The 13704-nt window shown below is 48.4% G+C and overlaps 1 protein-coding gene across 26 annotated transcripts in view; it reads right to left on the bottom strand.

Moving 5' to 3' along the window:
• The window catches only part of LOC115079838 (PE-PGRS family protein PE_PGRS33-like), a 97489-nt gene that overhangs the window by 72817 nt on the left and 10968 nt on the right, over positions 1-13704 (bottom strand). For all 26 annotated transcript variants that reach the window (XM_029583740.1, XM_029583741.1, XM_029583749.1 and 23 more), the window contains exon 4: positions 11889-11942. In XM_029583740.1, the coding sequence (XP_029439600.1) occupies positions 11889-11942 (54 nt within the window). The remainder of the gene's footprint in view (positions 1-11888; positions 11943-13704) is intronic.

Here is a 13704-nt window from a genome sequence, read left to right as displayed (position 1 = left end):
AATAAAATTATTTAAACTTAGCGTCTCTGCGTCACAGTATCTAAATTGTCCTATTAGCAGTATTCACATAGCCCTGATATCCTGCTTCCAATATGGCCTTGCTTACAGGGTATTTAGTGTAGAACATGCTGATGGAAAAAATACCAGAGGCCTCAAAATGAATTAAGGCTCTGAAGAAAGAAGAAGCAGCTATGGTGAACTATGGCCTAGTTTTGCAAAGCAACATATGAACTATGGCCTAGTTTTGCAAAGCAACACACACATTAGCAGAATCCAGGTGAAACGTCAACAAGTGAGTCACAGGATGAGCATGAGATAACAAGATAACAGATCTGAGAAAGGGTATCTGTGAAGATAACAGATCTGAGAAAGGGTATCTGTGAAGAAAGTTTGTGCATCTGAAGTAAGATAAGATCAAACGGGAACAAAGAATAGCTACATTTAGTAGCAAGGTTAACTGAAATCTTGTGGTTTTGAACAAATAGTAGTTATCAAGTAGCTTACAGAAAATGTATATAAAAAGAGCTTGCAAAAAGAAAAAAGCAAGCAAAAGTTCCAGACCTCGATGTGCTATGTACATGTTGTAAGTATACCTTTGCTTCCTAAGTATACCTTTGCTTATACTCAGTATAATAAATATATTATTGTGTGATTTAAGACTTGGTCAGAGTTGTTTATTTGCAAACATTAGTTAAGCACCCCACCCTTTCCATCATCGTAACAAGTTGGTGCAAGCGGTGGGATGTCCTGGCATGAATCTGCTCCCCATCATAATTTGGTGGGTCTTCTTTGGCGTGTATCTGTGCCCTTATCATAAGTGGCAGATCCTCAAAGACACAGATGAATAATGTTCCTATCATGTCATGATGGCTAGGTTCTGATGCCAGGGTGAAGTTTCTAGGTCCCACAGCAGAGTGCTTTTTGGCCCCCATTGTTATCCATGAATTTACATTTGGGTACAATTCTAATTTATTTCCATTGATGTTATCAGAGTTCCAGCTTGATTGGTGAAAATTGTTTACTGCTTTTTGTTCAAAGTCCCATATAAAAGTATCTCTAATATTTTAATATTAAGATTTACCCCTTTCAGGCTTTAAGTGCAAGGAAAAAGAAACCAAGTAACCTAGCCCAATTTATGCTACTCCTGATCTAAACCTGTTTCCTAGTATCCACCCCAAGCTCTATCATAAGGCTAACGTCCTTCAGCAGAAGAATGAAAGCAGTGAGGAAGAGGGACACTGGGGAAGCTCACAGCATGTTAAAGTCACTTTAGAAGGATGACACCAGTGTCAGACCCGAGCTCTACGTCACCAGGAGCCTTCAGGAAGGTCACAGCATGATAAAGTCACTTTAGAAGGATGTCACCAGTGTTAGACCCGAGCTCTACGTCACCAGGAGCCTTCAGGAAGGTCACAGCATGATAACGTCACTTTAGAAGGATGACACCAGTGTCAGACCCGAGATCTACGTCACCAGGAGCCTTCAGGAAGGTCACAGCATGATAACGTCACTTTAGAAGGATGACACCAGTGTCAGACCCGAGATCTACGTCACCAGGAGCCTTCAGGAAGGTCACAGCATGATAAAGTCACTTTAGAAGGATGTCACCAGTGTCAGACCCGAGCTCTACGTCACCAGGAGCCTTCAGGAAGGTCACAGCATGATAACGTCACTTTAGAAGGATGACACCAGTGTCAGACCCGAGATCTACGTCACCAGGAGCCTTCAGGAAGGTCACAGCATGATAACGTCCCTTTAGAAGGATGACACCAGTGTCAGACCCGAGATCTACGTCACCAGGAGTCTTCAGGAAGGTCACAGCATGATAAAGTCACTTTAGAAGGATGTCACCAGTGTCAGACCCGAGCTCTACGTCACCAGGAGTCTTCAGGAAGGTCACAGCATGATAAAGTCACTTTAGAAGGATGACACCAGTGTCAGACCCGAGCTCTACGTCACCAGGAGTCTTCAGGAAGGTCACAGCATGATAAAGTCACTTTAGAAGGATGTCACCAGTGTCAGACCCGAGATCTACGTCACCAGGAGTCTTCAGGAAGGTCACAGCATGATAAAGTCACTTTAGAAGGATGTCACCAGTGTCAGACCCGAGCTCTACGTCACCAGGAGTCTTCAGGAAGGTCACAGCATGATAAAGTCACTTTAGAAGGATGACACCAGTGTCAGACCCGAGCTCTACGTCACCAGGAGCCTTCAGGAAGGTCACAGCATGATAACGTCCCTTTAGAAGGATGACACCAGTGTCAGACCCGAGATCTACGTCACCAGGAGTCTTCAGGAAGGTCACAGCATGATAAAGTCACTTTAGAAGGATGTCACCAGTGTCAGACCCGAGCTCTACGTCACCAGGAGTCTTCAGGAAGGTCACAGCATGATAAAGTCACTTTAGAAGGATGACACCAGTGTCAGACCCGAGCTCTACGTCACCAGGAGTCTTCAGGAAGGTCACAGCATGATAAAGTCACTTTAGAAGGATGACACCAGTGTCAGACCCGAGCTCTATGTCACCAGGAGCCTTCAGGAAGGTCACAGCATGATAACGTCACTTTAGAAGGATGACACCAGTGTCAGACCCGAGCTCTACATCACCAGGAGCCTTCAGTCCAGTCTCTGGTTTTGTGTTTACTTTATAACCTTCTCATTTGAGCCCCCAGGGAAAGGGATTCCCAGTGGAAGCTCTGTTACAGTGGATGGTATGATGCGGTTTACGCACAGGGAGGGTAATTTTATAACTCTGCACGTGTGCGTAGAAAGTCTTCACAGACTTAGCCTGAATTTTCAGAGCAGATGTATGCATGTGAGTCCACTTTGAAAGTTAGGGCTGTGCATGGAAATCCTTCCAGGCTTATGCTTGTACATTTACTTACAAACTTCCGGAAATCAAAAGAATACTTGGAAATTATTTCTCTACCTGAACTCTGGCCCCCTCCCTCCCCTCTCACCTCTTTTACACAAAAATGTTGAAAAGAATCGGTCTACGGACTGGTCCCTGAGGCCCTCCACTAGTAACAGCCCCCTCCTAGGAGAAAACCCCATCTACGTGACAAAGGGTAGTGGAGTAAAAGTGAACAAATAAATTCAGTAATGTATACACATATATTGCTTATAAAATAGCATCCACAGTGTGTACTTCTGAATCCCACTCCAGAATACCCCTAGCCTGGCGCTATTCCTCCACTAAAATGTACACCTGAAACCAAAAATAAGTGCGTAGTCTCGACATCTGTAACAATAGCATACAGGCACTTACATGCTACTTATGCTACTTAGGCACCTTATATGCACCTCCAGCCAAGTCATCGCTCAAGAAACGTGCATTCTCGACCGCCAGCCCCTCTCACTGGAATGCCCTCCCCACAGACCTTCGGCTAGAAACTTGTAGTCGGACGTTCAAAAAGAAGCTCAAAACTTGGCTTTTCACAAAAGCCTTCACTTAAAGGTCTCTCCCTCAGGGTCAGATTCACGCATTTCATAACCCAATATGCAAGATGTCTGACGCCGTAACCATTTAATCTTATAAGTTAATCTCATTTATTTCCCCACTAGCTGTATGTTATAATGCATTCAAGCTTTTCAAGTCTGCTGTTAATCCACATTTGTTGATTGTTTATGTTTATATTTATTTATATTTTGTATATTTATACTTATATTTATAATAAATTTAATTTTATTTTAAGTTGTTCGCTGCTTTATCTATAGGTTCATACGAAGTTAGCCCTGTTATCTGTACCCTCTTGTTTGATGTAATTTCCAACTTTGGTTCTATGTAAACCGACGTGATATGTACCAGTACAGGAACATCGGTATATAAAAGCCTTAAATAAATGTGTGTAAGAAACTCTTTGATAACTCACCTTATAGTAAGAATTAGGAAAGACTTAGATAACATATCATTCCAAGGTGAATAGGAGAAATAAAATCAACAAGAAAGAAAACTCAAGAAGTAAAGTGGAGGAATGTGAACTGTTTACAGGGAAAAACATGGGGTACAGAAGCAGACTTTGAAAGCTGCAAGTAGAACTCAAGCACGCACATAGCCAGATCTGTCTGGCACGCTACGCAGAGAATGAGCTTTAAGCTATAGATCTGTCTGGTAGGCTGCAGTACAGTAATAATGAGTAGTCCTAGAGGAAAGGAAAATTAGTTTCTTACCTGATAATTTTCGTTCCTGTAGTACCAAGGATCAGTCCAGGACACCTGGGTTGTGACTCCGCACCAGTAGATGGAGACAGACTAAAACTTGTGGGCGGAGCCTTATATGCCCCTGTGCCAGTCACAGCCCCTCAGTCATACGTAATGTCAAAGTAGAAACCCAATTAGGCAACCATAGCTAACTAGCCAAACTCGCTACTTAAATGGAAACAATTCCAACCCTTGCAGGAACCAGACTCCCCAACTGGGAGAGCGAACAAGCAGTGAGCGTACGGAAACAATGATGAGCGGACTCTCCGATACCTTAGCGTAGTACTGCGGGCGGGATCCTGGACTGATCCTTGGTACTACAGGAACGAAAATTATCAGGTAAGAAACTAATTTTCCTTTCCCTGTACGTACCAGGATCAGTCCAGGACACCTGGGATGTACCAGAGCCAACTTACCGAGGGTGGGAAGCAGAGAGTCCCGCTCGGAGTACCCTCTCCCCAAAACCTCCGGCCTCAGCGGCCTGAACATCCAGACGGTAATGTCGGACGAAGGTATGCAACGACTTCCAGGTAGCCGCCCTACAAATCTCTTGAGGCGACACCTGAGAAACCTCCGCCCAAGACGCAGCATGAGACCTTGTCGAATGAGCCCAAAGATCCACCAGCGGAGGCTTTCCCCGTACCATGTATGCTGAGCCTATGGCCTCTTTGAGCCAACGGGCGATCGTCGTACGAGACGCTGCAGCACCCTTCCTTGGGCCGGAAAAGAGGACAAACAGATGATCCGTTACCCGAAAAGGATTAGTGACCTCCAGAAAGCGAAGGAGGGACCTCCGCACATCCAGCTTCCGTAAATCTCTCGATTTCGGATCCGACGACTCCCCGACCGCTAAAGCGGGAAGTTCAACGGATTGGTTCAAATGAAAAGCCGAGACGACCTAAGGAAGAAAGGAAGGGACAGTCCGCAAGGAAACACCTGTGTCGGAGATTCGCAAGAACGGCTCCCTACAGGACAACGCCTGCAATTCCGAGAGACGGCGAGCCGAAGAAATCGCCACCAGAAAACACGGTCTTTAACGTGAGATCTTTGACAGTAGAGCGCTGCAAAGGCTCAAACGGTGCCGAACATAAGGCCGAAAGAACCCAATTGAAATTCCAAGCCGGACAGGGAGGACGCAAGGGAGGATGGAGATGTTTAGCCCCTTTCAGGAAACGGGCTATATCCGGGTGAAGAGCCAGGGAGGATCCCCCGACCTTCCCCCGCAAACAACCAAGTGCCGCCACTTGGACCCGTAGGGAACTGCACGCCAATCCTCTGGCCAGTCCCGCCTGGAGGAAAGCCAGAATATCAGGGACCGCAACGGTAGTGGGATCCAAACCTCGCTTCACACACCAATCCTCAAAAACTACCCATACCCTGACATAAGCCAGGGACGTAGACTGCTTCCGGGACCTCAGTAGCGTAGCAATAACTGCGTCTGAGTAACCTTTTCTCTTCAACCGATTCCTCTCAAAAGCCATGCCGCGAGACAGAAGTGATCCGCATCCTCCAAACAGACGGGGCCCTGATGAAGCAGCCCCGCGAACCCCTGAAGACGAAGGGGAGCCGTCACCGACAACTGTATGAGGTCTGCGAACCATGGACGGCGTGGCCACTCCGGTGCCACCATGACCACGTTGGACGGGTACAATTCTATGCGCCGCAGAATCTCGCCGATCCTTGGCCACGGGGGAAACACGTACAGCAGCACATCCGTCGGCCAAGGAAGCACCAACGCATCGACGCCCGCTGCTGCCCTCTCTCAACGCAGACTGTAAAAAGGCGGAGCCTTCGCGTTGTGCCACGTGGCCATCAGATCCATGTGAGGAACTCCCCACATCCTGCAGATGAGAAGAAACACTTCGTCCGCCAGTTCCCACTCTCCGGGATCTAGACGATGCCTGCTGAGAAAATCTGCCTGCACGTTGTCGACCCCGGCAATGTGAGACGCTGTTATGCTGCTGAGATGTTGTTCCGACCAGGCCATCAACATTTGCGCCTCTTCCGCCACCAGTGGACTTCTCGTCCCGCCTTGACGATTGATGTAGGTCACGGGGATGGCGTTGTCCGACAGTACCCGGACCGCCTGTCCCCACACCAATGGTAGGAAGGCTTGGAGAGCCAGACGGACCGCTCTGGTCTCGAGGCGGTTGATGGACCACTGAGCTTGCGATTCTGACCAAAGGCCTTGCACCGACTTCCCTAGGCAAACTGCTCCCCAGCCGGAGAGACTGGCATCCGTGGTCACCACCGTCCAATGTGGAATGAGAAGGGATACGCCACAGGACAGATGACTTGGATCCAGCCACCAAAGAAGACTGGATCGTGCCGGACCCACAAGCGGGAGCGGTGGGTAGAAATCCTCCGAAATCGGCTTCCAACGGGACAGCAAAGAAGACTGCAATGGCCGCAGGTGAGTGAACGCCCAGGGTACCAACGCGAGCGTTGAAGCCATAGGGACGGCGAAGAGACAACAGATGCCTCACCTGAGATTGCAGCTTGCATATCCGATCGACTCTTGTGGTAATTGACCACCCAGCCCAGGGACTGCAAGAGCTGGAGGACCTTGTCCACCGCCCGTCGACACTGACTCTCTGACTTCGCCCGAATCAGCCAATCGTCAAGGTAAGGATGAACCAGGAGACCTTCCCGTCGCCGCTGCGCCGCCACTACCACCATCACTTTCGTGAATGTCCGAGGCGCCGTTGCAAGGCCAAATGGGAGCGCCCGAAATTGGTAGTGCCTCCCCAGAATGTAGAACCTCAGAAACTGCTGGCACGATGGCTGAATGCCCACGTGAAGGTACGCCTCCGTGAGATCCAGAGAAGCCAGAAATTCGCCCGGACGCACCGAAGCGATAACTGACCGAATCGTTTCCATTCTGTAGTGGGGAACGCGAAGACATCTGTTTACTCCTTTCAGGTCCAGAATTGGTCTTGAAGAGCCGTCCTTCTTGGGAACCACGAAGTAAATGGAGTAACGGCCCGTGCCGCGCTGATCGACAGGGACGGGGGATATGGCCCCCAAGCTTTCTAGCCGACGGATGGTGTCCAACACCGCCGCCCTCTTCCCGGAGGCCTTGCAGGGCGAGACCAGGAATTTGTCCGCTGGGATGCGAGCAAGTCTAACTCGTAGCCGTGGCTGATCACGTCGAGGACCCATTGATCCGACGTCACCCTGGTCCACTTCTCAAGGAATAAGGTTAATCGCGCCCCTACATTTGGAACGGCGTGCTGCGGGCGCGACGAGGGGTGGACCGGCCAGACTTCATTGGGAGGGCTTGGCCCCTGCACCCGACGGGGCTCCTCCTTGCCTCCCATAACGTTTCCCACGAAAGGACTGCTGCCACTGAGTGTTCTGGGAAGAAGATGGCCTATACGAAGGTCCGGCGGATCTTTGAGGGCGCGATTTCCTGGGCCCCCGGTATCGGGACCAGGCCGGAAAAGAGGACCGCGCTCTGGCCCTATCCTCGGGCAGCTTGAATGCCCTGTTCTCTCCCAGAGAAATCATCAAATCATCCAACTCCTTACCGAACAACTTTCCCTTGAAAGGTAACGAACCCAGGTGGGCCTTGGAAGAGCCATCTGCTGCCCAGTTGCGCAGCCACAGGAGACGGCGCGCTGAAACTGCTGCCACCATGGACCTAGCCGAAGTGCGCAGAAGGTCGTGGAGGGCGTCAGCTCCATAAGCTATTGCCACCTCCAATCTAACAGCCTGAGACGTCTCTTCCGCAGACAGGCCCGCATTCGCCTGAAGGACTTGGGCCCAGCGTAAACTAGCTCGCCTGGCGAAGTTAGTGCAGATTGCGGCCCGCACCCCTAGGGCGGATACCTCAAATATCTTCTTGAGCTGCACCTCGAGCTTCCTGTCTTGTAGATCCCGAAGGGCCGTCGCTCCCGTGACCGGGATAGTGGACCTTTTCGTCACCGCGGAGACCGCTGAATCCACCTTTGGAAGTCGAAGAAGTTCCAGCGCCTCCTCCGGGAGCGGGTAGAGCTTGTCCATGGCCTTGCTGACTTTCAACCCTAACTCCGGGGTATCCCACTCCCGGAACAAGATATCCGAAGAAAAATGAAAATGAAAAGCCACCGCCGGTCCCGTGAGACCTCGCAGAACTGGATCCATATTGGCCTCCTGGCGGACCACCACGGGTGGAGCCTCTATCCCCAGCTCCTGGAGGATGGCCGGGATGAGTGGCGACAGTTCCTCTCTGCGGAACAGGCGGACTACCTTGGGGACATCCCCGTCCGCTGCCTGTGTACCTTTTCCCGCGCTGGGCTGGGCGGAATCATCCGCCCCCGACGCCTCGGCCCCCCTCGGGGACTCTTCGGGATCATCAGTATCCGCCGTGGAGGAATCTTCTGAATCTGCCTCCTGGGGTACGCCTTGGAGCTGCCGTTTCCCTCGCGAGGGAACCTGGGCGCGCACCGCGGTATTTTTTTTTTTTTTTCTTCTTTTCTTTGCCTTGCGCTTTCTCGGTGGGGCCTGGTGGGGGCCCTCCTCAGAGCCTCCCCCCTCGGGAGCGCTTGCTACGCTTGTACTTAAGTACCTTGCGCAGCAAAACCGCGAAATCCTCCGAAAACGACCCCTAGTCAGAAGAATCGGCCCCGGAATCCCCCCGGGGCCGAAGCCCCTCCGCGACGACCCCTCCCGCCGTGCCCCGCTGCGGGGAAAACGCGGGAGGTAGAGCCGAATTGCCCGCCGCGGTCCGCGTGAATTCCCTGCCGGTGGCCCAAAATGACCGCCACTCCCGTGCTGAGCGGGAAAATGTCCTGAGGCCTAATTGGCCTACCCCTCGCGGCGGCGAACGCGCGCTCCGGGCCCGAGCCCCTCGCGATGCCCCGGACGTTCCTTCACCGCCCGGGACTCGGGCCGAGCAGAGGCCCTCCAGGGACAAACGCGCGCGCGCCGATCCGCGGGCTTGCAGGAAGAACCGCGCGGCATGCCGACGAACGCGGGAAGAAAAAACTGAGGCGCGCGTCAAAATTAATAAAAACTAATTCGGCGACCTTCCCCCCTGCCAGCGGCGCCCCCCCGCGTGAAAAACGAAGGAGTAGCGACGCCGAAGCAACGGAGAGCCGGCCGCAACAAAATAAAACAGGAAACTTTTTTTTTTTTTTTTTTTAAACGCTGACGCTGGCCGCTGTCCCGGGTCCTGGAGCCCTAGTCCTGCAGGGGTGAGTGAACCGGGCTCCCCGGTGTCACCCCTGACGCTGCCACTAGCCCAGCCGGGTCCTCGACCCTGGCAGCGGCCTCAACCGGGGGAGGGTAGTCCCCTCAGGACCTCTCAACTCCCCTGGGAGGCAGGGCACCCAGGACTAAGGATTAAAAAACAAACCCCAAATTGGTCATAAAACAACTAGGCCTAACAAAAACTAACTCAAAATTCAAACCTGACTAACCACCAGAATCAGGTCAGGCAGGGCTGTGACCGGACCTGCACCATCTACTGGAGACAGAGTAAGACTGAGGGGCTGTGACTGGCACAGGGGCATATAAGGCTCCGCCCACAAGTTTTAGTCTGTCTCCATCTACTGGTGCGGAGTCACAACCCAGGTGTCCTGGACTGATCCTGGTACGTACAGGGAAAGCAGAGTTGCTTACCTGTAACAGGTGTCCTCCTAGGACAGCAGGATGGTAGTCCTCACACATGGGTGACATCATCGGATGGAGCCCAGCACAGAAAACTTGTCAAAGTTTCTAGAACTTTAACTGCCACACTGAGCATGTCCTAAACCACGCGGAATCCCTCTTCAGTCTCGTAACACAGAATTACGATAAAAATAATGACAAAAATAGGAGAAACCCAACTCTGTGATAGTGGTCAGTCTGGTCACTTGGGAGAACCCAGCAGGGCTGAAACAGAAAGTGCATTCCCCAACTCTCTCTTCCAAAAGTATGACGTGGAGTCATCCAAGTCATCTCAATAATCATTGTTTCTGGAGCTGTCCTCCAGAAACTCGTCCAAATGTTTTTTTAATCTTGGCTGAACTCTTAGTCTCGACCATGTTCTGCGGCAAATGTAACGTGACCCTTTCCTTGTAAGAGCTGCTGCACACGTGTAGAGCCCCATTGGGCTCCGTATGAAGAAGTGGGCCCTACTAGAGGGGTAGTGCTGAGCAGCACATTGTGCAGAGCAGAGGAATGTGACCCTTAGGGCATGGAATAAAGTGGCTGTCCAGGAAACTGTCAGCTGGCGTTCGGCCCAGGCAGTGAGCTTTCAGTCTTTAGCTACAGGGGCTGATTTTAATGATAGGTTACAAATTACTGCTAACAGGTCCACAATTTCCTATCCTTTCAGAACTCTGGGGTGACTACCAGAAGGTCCTGATGATTTCTCACTCTTTAGTGTCTCAGTTTACTCTATTACATCTCCCAGTTTAACAGTTATTTGCTTCATCTGATTTATCACCATCAAATATTAGTTCCTGCTTGGGTATCTCCCTGACATCCTCCAGTAAAGAGCAAAACAAAGTATTCATTTAGTTTTTTTGTGATGACTTTGTCGTCTAGTGGCCCAGCTGATTTCCTCACAGGCTTCTTTCAAAAATACCGGAAAAGTTTTGCTTTTGCCTCTATGGCAAGTTTCTTTTCAAATTCTCTTGGCCTGCCTTATTTACGATTTATGTCTAACTTGCCAGTATTTAAGCTTTTTCCTGTTCTCATTTGGACTTGCTTTCCATTTTTAAAAGATATCCTTTTGGATTTAATTACATTTATTTGTTTATTTATTTATTTGGTGTTTTTCTATACCGGCATTCAAGATAAAAATCACATCATGCTGGTTTACATTTAACATGGGGTGTGAAATGAGAATAAACTAAAAAACTGTAACAAGTGAACAGAAAATCTGAAGTTACAATAAAGCAAGGATGTTCCAAAACTGGGTGAGGAAGGAAAGTCTAAAGGAATTTAACAGAAAGAGCAATTATTTACAATGTTCTGACAGGGGTTGTCTTTCTCCTCACCATTTAACTAGACTGGCAATTGTGTGGTTTTCCTTCAACTTTTTTAAATACATGGAATACATTTTATTTGGGCTTTCTAGGTGGTATTTTTTAAACAATCTCTGTTTTCACAATCACGGTTTTTAGTTTTTTCTAAATTTCCTCGTTTTATTGTAGTTTCCCTTTTCTTTTTTTTTTTTAAGTTGAACGCTAAGAACCAATGAGTAAAACAAAACTTGAATTGGATGAGAAGTGATATTGTACAAGCTGAAGACCTGGTTATTCAAGCACACATATCAGGAATTTTACTTCAAACATTGTTCTCAGTAGTCTTTATAGGGCTGGTCCCATGTTCTTTTATGTATGTGTGTGCTGCGACTGTGTTGTAACTTGTATGCTTGTATTTTTTCTACATCGCCTAGTGTTTATTCACAAATCTAAATAAAGATAAAGCTTCTCTAGCTGGCAGCTGGGATGTATCCTTGCAGCTTGAACAGAAATAACTGGGCAGACTGGAAGAGCCAATTGGTGTTCTTCAGTTATCATTTACTATGTTAGTATGTAATAAAGAAATCAGAGATAGTAGAACTGCATTTATCATAGCATGAAATATATGAGATTGGGTAAGATACAAATAATTGGACATGACATGGCATATAATAAGGGGGAATGGTGAGAAACAGCGAGCAGCACCTCCACCTCTTCTGTACACAAAACAGTAAAATAATAAGTCATTCTTACCTCTTGATTTTTACAAGCTTGAGTAAACTCTGCAATTTCACTATTCAGGTTTCTCTGAAAGAGAACAGAATATCGAGCGGTCAGAATCCTCCATCATGTGGTGCCCAAGAGAAAGACTGGCATGAAGGCCATCCACTCGCTGAGACGATAGATGTGGCAGTAACGTTTGCCCCCTTCTAATACTGAATCAGGACATTACTATTTGGTTTGGGGGGGGAGGCAGTTTGGTGGTTTGCAGCTCCCCCACGTGAAAGCTGGCAATGGAACTACTTGAATACCCCACATCTTTAAATCTGATGGAGCCATCGCCCCCCCCCCCCCCACCGGACAAACCCCTTCTTTAGAGATCAACTCACTGAAGCCAGGCCCTTCCCGTGGTCCATAAATCCCGCTGGGAGTGGGGTCAGCACTTACTCGCTCCTGGCGAGGTCCAGCGCAGCCTCTGCCAAAGCGTAAACTACCCTTCTAGCGCTGGAAGCGTAACCCTGGTGCAGGTAAGTGCTACTTTAAGATTAAAGGGGGGGGGGTGTGGAGGGTGTGGATTCATAGGGCCATAAGATGTTGGAGTCAGGCTAACCTCTAGGCTCTCAATGCCTGCTCATATAAAGTTAGTTAAAATCCGTACATTGAAGAGGTTGAAACCCCTGTTAGAACCCCCAGACCTTACTCTCATTGTGCAATCTTTGGGTCTGGCATATTTAGATTATTGCAATTCCCTTTTGCTTGGCCTTCCTGAGCCAACTGCAGCTGTTACAAAATTCAGCGGCCCGTTTATTATCTGGAAACACAAGATTTGATCACATTGCTCCAGTCCTTACATTGGCTGCCTATATCTTTAAGAATTGAGTCTAAACTTCTTATGGTCATTCATAAATTAATTAATCAGGCTGCACCCATGACTCTGTGTAGCCTTCGGAACATACATCCCCTCGCATTCATCACGTTCTTAGAAGTAAGGGCTGGTTCCATCAATAATAGGCGATGGAACTTTCTCCATAGGGGGTCCTATCCTATGGAGTAATATGCCAGAATCATTGAGAGGTGAACTATCAGTGCCTAAGTTCAAGAGTTGGCTAATCCAGGGACATTTTGGGACAAAAGCATCATAGGCAGAGGTAGCAAACAGATGACACTCTTGGGCACAATTGACCAGTTGATCTCAGAACGGCATTCTGAAATTTGTCTTTTTATTGTTTTATATTTTATGCCTGTATTTTAAGTTTGCAAACCACACTGATGTACTATGATTTTGTGGAATATAAAAGTGATTGTAAGTTAATAAATTTACCTCGCTAATGTGGCCGGATATATGCAATATTCAGCTACGTCAGCCGGATAACTCAACTCCTCCATGAACGCCCCCTTTTTGATAAGAGCTGAATATGCTTGAGTTTTTGGAGCTCGAGGAGGTAGGAGATAAAACTGAAGAAATCAAGTAACTAAAAACTCATTCAATCGGATCATCATCTAAACCTAAGAGACTGTAAGTGACCAACTTTCTAAAAGAACTTTTACCATCTTAAAAATGAAGAACACAGCTATGACGACTTTAATCCACCATTGCACTTTATCAGTAAAAGAGAAATGTTGGAAGCCACCAAACAACTCTCATGTGTCTTATTGAGCAGTGACTGTTATCCCCTAGGCTGAGATTATCAGTGCTGTGTACAAGAGAATTAAGTATGGTAAAAGTAAAGAGCAATATGAGGGCCTTGAAAGGAAACCCCCTCCCCCACACCATGCAGCAAACCCTAGAAATAAACCCAATGGAATAGCTAAGAGTATCCAACTAAGTACAAGTGTGAGATATGGCATC

This window comes from Rhinatrema bivittatum, chromosome 18 (assembly GCF_901001135.1).
Source record: "Rhinatrema bivittatum chromosome 18, aRhiBiv1.1, whole genome shotgun sequence".
Taxonomy (NCBI): Eukaryota; Metazoa; Chordata; class Amphibia; order Gymnophiona; family Rhinatrematidae; genus Rhinatrema; species Rhinatrema bivittatum.
Note: the sequence above shows the minus strand (reverse complement) of the source record. Positions and strands in the feature narration are given on the sequence as shown.